This window comes from Helobdella robusta (genome assembly GCF_000326865.2).
Source record: "Helobdella robusta unplaced genomic scaffold HELROscaffold_9, whole genome shotgun sequence".
NCBI classification, from domain to species: domain Eukaryota; kingdom Metazoa; phylum Annelida; class Clitellata; order Rhynchobdellida; family Glossiphoniidae; genus Helobdella; species Helobdella robusta.
In genome coordinates this window covers 4888501-4899436 of record NW_008705512.1, presented here as the reverse complement: position 1 = coordinate 4899436, position 10936 = coordinate 4888501, and the positions used below count along the sequence as shown (strand labels likewise).

Here is a 10936-nt window from a genome sequence, read left to right as displayed (position 1 = left end):
CCACCCACTCATTCATTCATCTACCAAACCATCCGCCCATGCATGCATGCATGAATGCACGATGCATCAAGCAAACATCGATAGAGCAAACATTGCGGCAGGGAGATGAAATAAGTGCGTTTGTAAATTTTACAAAAAAAAGCATCATTCATATCAAGATGAACACACTCAATATTATAAACCCAACACACACACACACACACACACACACACACACACACACACACACACACACACACACACACACAAATATATACACATATATATATATATATATATACATATTGTTTTGTTTGATTGAATAAAAGTGATTTGATATATATATATATAACACACACACACACACATATATATATATATATATATATATATATATATATATATATAACCCTTTCAGGCCACACAGTTTCATTCGTTTTATTTGTTTTACCTGTATAAATGAAGGCTCGAAAAATTAAAAGAGGATTGTTGTACGAGTCGATGCTTTGGGATAAACGATAATAATAATTATAGTAATAATAATGTAATTATGATAGTTATAATTATAGTAATAATAATGTTATTATTATAGTTATAATTATAGTAATAATAATGTAATTATTATAGTTATAATTATAGTAATAATAATGTAATTATTATAGTTATAATTATAATTGTTTTTGCTAGTGTTGTTAATGATATATCGTTTGCCGTTGTATTTTATTTATATCAAAATTCTCGAAATTAATCGCAATGTTTGTATAGGTGTGGGTTTTCATATGTGTGGTGTGTCTGGGTTTGTGTGTGCGTGATGTGTGTGTGGTGTGTGTTTGCATTAAACATTTTTCATATATTCTTATGCAGTTTATCAGTCTATGATTATGTTTAAAAAATACTTGGCAAGCAAATTCACGAGCTACCTATAAATAACCATATACTTTACGCCCGGATATTTGAGTTAATTTTTTTAATATTAAAAATTATTATTATTATTTATTTGTTATTATTGTTATTATTATTGTTACTATTATACATTTTGCTAACTTAAAATGTAACTTGACAATTGAAGACTTCTTAGGTGCATTGAAAGCATTCAACGAAATCCGACTGGATCATCATCATCATCATCATTATCATCATCACCTCAACCAACATCATCATCATCGTCGTCATCAGCCGGAAGTATCTCAATATTATTACATTAATTTATCTATCTATGGAGTCTGCTACGTCCCATTACCATAGAAATAAAATACGTCAGAGACTATCTGTGAGATACAATCTTGACGGAGGTAACATTTAGAATTCTATATTTTGTAAATTTATTATTCATTCATTCATTCATTCATTCATTCATTCATTCATTCATTCATTCATTCATTCATTCATTCATTCATTCATTCATTCATTCATTCATTCATTCGTTCGTTCGTTCATTCGTTCATTCATTATTTTAATCGGTCATTTGTTCATGCTCATTCAATCTTTCATTCAATTCGTTCGTTCATTCATTCAATTCACTACAATAAGGGTAATAAATAATTTTATTTTTTGTTTTCTTTTTGTGCATAAGAAACAATATAGATTGAATTAACTAAATTTTAATATCTTTGTTCTCAGTTAATAATTAAATAATTTATTTATATTTTTCGTTGCCCTTTCAACATTAGATAATGTGGATCACGTGATCAATAACAACAACTACAACAACAACAAAAGCAATAACAGCCATAATATGTATCGACGCAGTAGCAACAACAATAGCAATAGTTATAATAATAATAATAATAATAATAATAGTAATAATAATAATAATAATAACTACAAAAACATCAACAGCAAACCACAAAAGAATCATAAGAACATTAACAGTAACAATAAATTTCATCACAGACACATTCACAACACATTACATGACTATGAATTTGTCCACTACAACAACAACAACAGCAGCAACAACAACAGCAACAGCAGCAACAACAACAACAACAACAACAGCAACAGCAATAACAACAACATCAGCAACATTAATAACCTCAACGACATGGACACCGATGACGGCAACCAGAACATGAAATGGCTTACAGGCAATCAATTTTCCAACAACGAAATTAAGTACAACAACAGAAACAACAACAAAAGCAATAACAACAATAACGATAACAATAATAACAATGACGTCGGTAAAAATATCAAAACCAAAATTACAAACGACCTCATGGAGAGCGATAATTATTTACCCTTTATTAGCCCTGGAAAATCCATCAACTCCACAACAGCAGCTACGGCGACAGCCACAACAGTTTACGCCCACCACGGCCACAAAACCGCCAACAACTTTACCAACAACAATAACAACGGCAACTATGTTGTACACTCCAACCAACACAACATCAACAACAACAACGGCACAACAACATCAGCCGCCATTTTTTCACTCCTCCCAATATGGATGACGTCGACGGCCGTTCTTTCACTCCTTGTAGTGGCTTCACTAGCTGCACTAGCCGGCATATTCTACCTGATTATATATTTCAAGAGTATAAAACCCATGACAGCAAGGACAAGTAGGTACTGCCATAACAAATTAGGCGTTCAGCATCACCACAATGTTCATCATCATAAGCTTGCCGACGATGATATTAATCCGAGATTACGAAGCACTCATCCGTTTTTTAGGCGCGCCTGATTAGGGAAAGAAAATTAGGATTTTTTATTATCGTTAATATTATTGTTATTGTTGTTATTACTGTTGTCGTTGTTGTTGTTGATTATTGCGACGACGTTGTTGTGCTGTTGTTGTTATGTTGTTGTTGATGTTGATGATGTCATCATTCCATTTTGTGAAATTTTTTTGGTACTATTTCATCATCTATGATGGAATTTCTGAGTGTCGGCATCGGGACCATTTTAGATTAGTGATACAATCTATAAAATATTATACTAGATTATTATATTATTATTATTGTTGTTGTTGCTGTTGTTGCTGTTGTTGTTGTTGTTGTTTCGTAACTACTGTTATTAGCTCCACTACTATATATTCCAAGTTATGTATTTTATATTCTTGTTCTATTACTTTTAAATGTTTACTTAATGTAAATATATTTAGTAGCAAAACTGATTGCAGAAAATTGTTCATAATGTTGTCAAATTGAAATAAATGGAAGGTGTGTTATTGAATTAATAGAAATGTTGCAAATAAATGAACAAATGAATCACACACACACATACAAACACCCACACACACACACACACACACATATATATATATATATATATATATATATATATAAACACATAAAATAAATATATACATACAAACGCACACATGATTGTATGTATATATATTTTTAAAGAATTTAGATATATTTATTTCCAAATTTATTGACTATACCACATAAACCATAAATATCAGTGTACTGTCAATTTTATCAAAATAGAGCTTATAGTTCAATTAATTAAAAAGAAAACAAGTGAACTCTATACATCGAACTAATTTCATCGTCAAAACTTTTTTGATACAGCCTGTGCTAGGGGATAGAAGACTTTCCCAGATTTAGAGTTTTGCACGTTTTTCCTTTATTTATTTATTTTATTATTATCCGGAAGACAAATTAGGACAATATTTATTTCAGAAGTTTTTTTTGTTGGCCATTAAAAAAAATTAATTTGTGTTGGTCATTTTTAATGGCGAAATTGTTGGCCAGTTTGGTAGTTGGCGGGGCCGTTGGGTGGGTCTCGAATGAAACGTACAAAAAATATCAGATCCGGAACGAGAATGTCAAGTCGGAATACTTCGATTTACAGAAACAAATGGCTACCTGGTCCAAAGAATATTTGCCACAATCCTGGATCAACGACTGGGACAAGTTAATAATATAATTACTAATTTTGCATTTTTAATTAATTATTAATTATTAAAAAAAAGTAAAATAAATAAATAAAATAGTAAGATTAATTAATAAAGTCAATGCTTTTATTAATCTATTGATTTGGTTGAAGTATTGTTTTTTTAGTAAGGTAATAAAAAATAATTTTTAAATGTACTGTAAGTAATCAGGTAATTTAGTTACTAATTACTGATAGATAATTGATAATCCTATCACAGAATTTTGAAAAACTTTGGTTTTGATTAGGTTAGAATAGCTTAAATTTAAGTTGGCTACTGGTTAAGCATTAATTGTTCATTATTTAATTTATTTTTGGCTTCTTTTAATTCAATTGTCTCGCCAATTCTAATTTATAAATGACAGATGTCACTCAACTTATGAATCTGGTAACAAAAAGAAGGGGAAGTTAGTATTAGATGAAAATGCAAACATCATTCCAGATAAGATCACAGCCACCAGAAATTTGTTTCTAATCAGGCACGGTCAGTACAAATTGGCAGGGCAGAATGATCAAGAACATGTTCTCACTCCTCTTGGTTTGAAATTATTTTTTTTAAAGTACTTTCTTACTAATTATAATTTAATACAAGTTATTTTCAAGTTTCAAATTTAATTGAATATTAATTTAAATGAAATTAAAAGTTTTTTAATTTGCTGATCTTTTAGGAATTGAGCAAGCAAAGACAGCAGGTCGAAGGCTTTCCACTTTATCCTTCAAATTTTCTAAAATGGTTGTCTCCACGATGACACGGGCACAGCAGACAGCTGCCCTAATCAATGGCGAACTAAAATTAGGGAAAGGTGAAATAGAGAATACAGATTTGCTGAGGGAAGGGTCTCCATTTCCTCCAGAACCATCTTTACATCACTGGAAGCCTGCTGCTAGAGTTATTATTATTACTGTTTTTTTATTTTTATTATTATTGTCATTACTTATAATATTTGATACATAATAGAACATTAAAAACTTCCAATACAAACTACTTGGTAGGATAAAGAGCACTTGATTTACCTTACACTATTTCATTTTTTTTCTATTTTCTTCAGTTTAAATGTTTTATGTACAGAGTGGCCAAAGTAAGTTTATGGTTATCATGTAGACTAAGTAATTGTATTAAAAAATAGGTGGCCTACTGATTAGTTCCAACTGCACATTTTTTTGGCCACAAGATATTTTTATTCATCATTTTGCATGTTGTAACAGATTCTCTCTGTCTACCTGAGTTTTTTTTTGAATGATAAACGAAACAAATTCTCCATTTGTTATCAAAAATAAATTTTTTTTTTCAATATTTCAAAATATTTTTACAATAGCAGTTTTTGGAAGATGGTGCCCGAATTGAAAAAGCATTTGAAACATTCTTCCACAGAGCCAAGCCAACGCAGTTGAAAGACTCATTTGAGGTTTACGTCTGCCACGCCAATGTGATTAGATATCTCGTTTGCAGGTTGTTCATTTGATTTGATAACTCTCCATCATTCATTCATCCACTCATTCATATGTCCATGTTATGAGAAAATATATAATTGACGTTAAGTTGATGATGATAATGACAATGATAATTTTGGTTAAGTTTCAGATTGATTGATTGATTGCTTGGTTGTTTAGTTGGTTGGTTGATTGATTGACTGATTGACAGAGCTCTACAGCTCCCAGCAGAGGCATGGTTGAGGATGTCATTACATCATGCCAGCATAACTTGGATAGTAATCAGACCATCGGGGCGAGTTTCAATTCGATTTCTTGGGGATACCGGATTTATGGCCCCAAATCAACTAACACTCAGCTGATTATTTTCATGACGAAACGCTTCATTTATTTATTTTTAGGTGTTTTTCTTTAATGAAATTTGGAGTTTTCAAAATGAATTTTTTTTAGGCCAAATGGTAATATTTTTTTTAGTTTTTTGTTGAGTGAGTTTTTTTTATAATTTATGTCGTGCCGTTTTTTGTTTAAGCAGATTTTTATGTTCATGAAAATTTATGTTTGTCTCCTTTCACGCATGCCTGTGTGAACGTGTTTTTCTCTGTGATTATATATGTTTTTGTGTTTGTCCCTCTGTTTGTATATGTTTATTTTTGAACGCTTCTTGTCATAATTTTCATCTATTAAATGTTAGAATGGTCATTTATGGAATGACAAAGTGTTTTAGATTCGTAATAAAATGAAACAGCTGTTAGTTTAAATCATCATTCATGCTTATTAAGAATCAGGTTGGTGTATTTAGTTTAGTAAGACGAATTGTATGTGTGTGTCTGCTTGTGTGTGTGTGTGTGTCTTTGTAAACAATTAGGTAATAAATATCCATAAATTATAAATGACCCAAATGTTGTCTTGGAGAATAGAAAATAATTGGATTGGGATCTTAATTGATCCTTACGTGCTTGGTGGATGTGGGAACTGTTTCGCTTATAACGTTTAGTGTTTGTATATGCGATCTATATTAAGGTTATATACATCTATGATGTGTGTGTGTTAAGTATGTGTGATGTTTTGTATATTGCATGTATATATAAATGTGTGTGTGGGCATATTGAAATAAGTTTTGTGTACAGTAAAATTTTTTGGCTTGTTTTAATAGCTTAAGTGGCTTTCCATATCTGTTGTTCTTTTTTATGAAGCTAAATTCACCTTGGTGTAAACTGTAAATAAAATGGTCTTTTAAAAACTTTATTTTCAAAATGTCCTAGATGCGAATGGGAGAAATTAGTAACTTATTATTATTTGTTTTGTTTTTTACGTACTCGATTTGCCGTTGCGATTTTATGTTTCGTTTATTTTAAATTTAAATTTAGAATTTCCCTGCAACCAGGAAGAAGAAAGTAAAAAACTAAAAAGTTAATTTTTTATTAAGAGACAATGACCTTTTTATAGGTTTATTTTTTAATTTAAGCTTAAGTTTTCCAAATTTTGCAAACTTTTTTCAAAAATTACTTGAAAAAAAATGCTTAAAAAATAGTTTTTGTTATCATTATCATGAATTAATTAAATTGTAACTGTAACTCATTCTTGTTTTATGCCTTAGAAAAAGTCTAAAGGCATCATAAAAATAAAAATATTAAAAATGCCTAACAAGCTAAAGGAATTAGTGAGTAAGAACAAAATACGCTATCAGGAGGATGGCTTTGATCTTGATCTCGCTTGTTTGTATTACATATTTTTATTTTTACATAACTTAATTTGCCAATTACTTTTCTAAATTTACCAACAGACTACAACAACCTAAGTTTTTTTTAATTAGACTTAATGTTAGGTTAATGTTAATTTGGTTCACTCCTTTTGAATCTCATTCACCTCTTTTTTGTCATTGCACTGCAGGTTATTTTTTTTTTTTGAAAGTCTGCATTTGAAAATTTAATTTGACCAACTTAACATCTTAAAAACTCCTACAATGCACACACACACACACACACACACACACACACATACTACAAACTCATATATACACAGCATCACACACACCCACCTATCGCTGCCACAGACATTACAAACAACATAATCGCCATGGGATTTCCAGCGGAGAATCTTGAAGGTGTCTATAGGAACCATTTGGATGATGTCCATAGACTGCTGGAACTGAAACATGGAAACCATTACAGGATTTATAATCTGTTAGTTAGGTTTTTTGCTTATTTTTTCATTGTAATCTAATAATATATTTTTAATTTATTATGAATATCTCTCTGTCTGTCTGTTTATTTGTCTCTTTTTATGTCCGTCCAACAAACCATCCATCTTTCCATTGATTTTTCCTTCTTTCTATCCATTCATCTATCCCATCTATCCATACATATATAATAAGCTAGCACATTTTGTATGAAATAAAGTATATACAATTTTTTACATATACCTCTGAGATTCAATGGAGATATGTAAAATACAGAAAAAAAAGTTGTTTATGACAATTTATTTATCCTTTCACCAGGTGCCAGGAGAAAGAGTACGCCAAATCAAAGTTCAAGGGATATGTCATAAGGTGATAAATAATTGAATATCCTTATTAATTATTATTTTTATTATAATTAATAATATTATTTGTAATGATAATAATTATTATAATAATTTTAATAATAAATTCCTAGGTATCCATTCGAAGACCACAACCCTCCGACGTTAGAGCTGATGAGAAATTTCTGTGAGGATGTCAAAAAGTGGCACGATGAAGACCTCAAAAATGTAGCTGTCATACACTGTAAAGCTGGCAAGGTAGGTTTACCAGTTGGCTAGTTCATTGATTGGCTGGTTGGTTGATTGGTCAGCTGGTTAATTAATTGATTGGCTGATTGATTGGTTGATTGATTGATGAGTTGGATATTCAACCAATCCCTGTAGGGCAGAACAGGCGTCATGATCTGTGCCTACCTCGTCTACATAAATAAATTCGACGTCGAGGGAGCTCTAAATTTTTATGCCTTAAAGAGGACCAAAGATAAAAAAGTTTATTTTATTTTTTTTTAAATAACGTTTCATTGCTTTAGTAATATAATTTTCAGAGTTAAGTGTCTATGTGTTGACCAATCATTCAATCAACATGAGCAAATCACTCGCTAAATCAATCATTAAATAAACCAATCAACAAACTTGCCAACTAACCACAAACAGCCATGATCAGTCAACCAATCAATCAATCAACCGACCGGCCAACCAATCACAAACAACCTAATTAATCGTCCAATCAATCATCCAACCAATCACAAACAACTGCCAGGGTGTGACCATACCTAGCCAGATTCGATACGTTCATTACTTTTCGGATCTTCTGAAGGAAGCCTCGACGCGGACATACAAGTCTACGAAATTAAAGCTAGTAGCAATCAAATTCAGTACTATCCCACACGCCTACGGCAGCAGTAGTGGCTGTAGTTAGTATTGGAAAATATTTTAGTTTGTGTATTCGTTCGTTCGTTCGTTCGTTCGTTTCTTTGTTTTGTTTCGTTTCACTGCACATACACATCAATACAAACATACATACATACAGACATACAAACAAACATGCATACAAACATACATACATACATAAATTCCAACATACAGATTTTTTCTTCACCCTAAGAACTCAGATAGACACGAGAAAATTTAGATCTGGTTATTATGAAGGCTTCAAAAGAGGTCTCCTCTTCAAAATTATTCAACTATAATTACTTATTTACTTATATTCATTACAGTAATTATTTATGAATAAATACAAACAAACATACATATATACATACAAACAAACAAACAAACATACTTACATATATACAAACATACAAACAAACAAACATACATATATACATACATACGAACAAACAGACATACATGTATGCAAACATACAAACAACAAACATATATATATACATACTTAAAAACCAACAAACATTCAAACACACAAACATACATACATATTCACATGCATGCATACATACATACATACATACATACATACATACATACATACATACATATATATATACATACATACATACATATATACATACATACATACATACATGCATGCATATAGACAGACGACATACATACGTACATAAAACAGGTGACCCAAACATAATTCTTGATACGAGCACATTCACAAATGAACTTGCTGATGATATCAGGATGGACTTTTTCAGTAAAAATATGCTCGCTAAGGTGCGTGAGTGTTTACGTTTGCATGTATTTAAGTTTTTTTTTATATGTTTGTCTATTTGTTTGTCTGTATATTTCTTTTTTTATATGTTTGTCTATTTGTTTGTCTGTATATTCCTTTTTTTCATATGTTTGTCTATTTGTTTGTCTTTATATTCCTTTTTTTTATATGTTTGTCTATTTGTTTGTCTGTATATTCCTTTTTTTCATATGTTTGTCTATTTGTTTGTCTGTATATTCCTTTTTTTCATATGTTTGTCTATTTGTTTGTCTGTATATTCCTTTTTTTCATATGTTTGTCTATTTGTTTGTCTGTATATTCCTTTTTTTCATATGTTTGTCTATTTGTTTGTCTGTATATTCCTTTTTTTCATATGTTTGTCTATTTGTTTGTCTGTATATTCCTTTTTTTATATGTTTGTCTGTATATTCCTTTTTTTTATATCTTTGTCTATTTGTTTGTCTGTATATTCTTTTTTTTTATATCTTTGTCTATTTGTTTGTCTGTATATTCCTATCCACAAAAACATACATGCAAACGAACAAAAGTCGACTGCTGGTTTGACTTTGAAGAAGTCGCCGCCGCCGACTCAAAATATCCATGACTTGACTAGACTTGCCTTTCCTAGACTTGATGTTTTTAGGTGTCTAACAACAAGTTTTTAACAAACAATAGACAAACAAATAATACACAACAACAAACAAAAACCTCAAACAACAACGCACAACAACAAACAAAAGACCACAAACAACGACACGAACAAAATCAGGAAAGTTTATTTCACTTCTGGTTCAACACATTCTTCGTAACGAAACAAATAACAATCGACCTCAACAACTCTCCCCTCATCCAACCAACGAACAACAACAACAACGTCAACAACAACATCGCTTCTGACTTCATGGAGGTTAACAGCTGTTTCCAGGACAACAACCCTAGTGCAAAGGTCAGTATTTTGAAGACGAAGACAACTAATGAAGAGGTAAAGAGCAAGAAATTATGGCCTGATCTCAAGAAGGAATTGCTAACTAAAGTTGATACTATGTCAGTTTGTATGTTTGTTTGTTTGTGTGTGTGTGTGTGTTTGTGTGTGTGCGTGTGTGTGTAGGTTTGTTTGCATGTTTAAATATGTTTAGGTGTGTACGTGAGTAATATATTGTGTGTGTGTGTTCGTTTATTTGTTCATTATTTTTAATTGTTGAAGGAAAGAAAGAATTTTTTTTTCTAAAGAAGTTAACAGTATATTAACTTGTGTTTGTGTTCGTGTGTGAATGTGTTTGTGTTATTGTGTGTGTGGGTATTTCTGTGTATATATGTATGTGTGTGTGTGTATTTGTGTATGTTTGAGTGTGTGTGTGTACGTATATATATATATATATATATATATATATATATATATATATATATATATATATATATATATATATATATATATATAGA

General features: G+C 30.6%; 3 protein-coding genes across 3 annotated transcripts; all 3 read left to right on the top strand.

Moving 5' to 3' along the window:
* Positions 1 to 1195: 1195 nt before the first annotated feature.
* HELRODRAFT_166417 (hypothetical protein) lies at positions 1196 to 2668 on the top strand (the record flags this gene model as incomplete). Its single annotated transcript, XM_009033347.1, has 2 exons — positions 1196 to 1271; positions 1650 to 2668. 2 exons carry the CDS (start codon positions 1196 to 1198, stop codon positions 2666 to 2668), a joined length of 1095 nt encoding a protein of 364 aa, XP_009031595.1.
* A 1643-nt stretch (positions 2669 to 4311) lies between these two features.
* HELRODRAFT_71201 (hypothetical protein) lies at positions 4312 to 5660 on the top strand (the record flags this gene model as incomplete). Its single annotated transcript, XM_009032976.1, has 4 exons — positions 4312 to 4405; positions 4536 to 4756; positions 5184 to 5320; positions 5510 to 5660. Coding segments are annotated over 4 exons (603 nt in total), but the record flags the coding sequence as incomplete, so codon positions are not given.
* Positions 5661 to 6934: 1274 nt separating this feature from the next.
* Positions 6935 to 8602, top strand: HELRODRAFT_151946 (hypothetical protein; the record flags this gene model as incomplete). The annotated part of the gene is made up of 6 exons (XM_009033346.1): positions 6935 to 7013; positions 7352 to 7481; positions 7796 to 7846; positions 7953 to 8076; positions 8203 to 8307; positions 8579 to 8602. Coding segments are annotated over 6 exons (513 nt in total), but the record flags the coding sequence as incomplete, so codon positions are not given.
* Positions 8603 to 10936: the final 2334 nt, after the last annotated feature.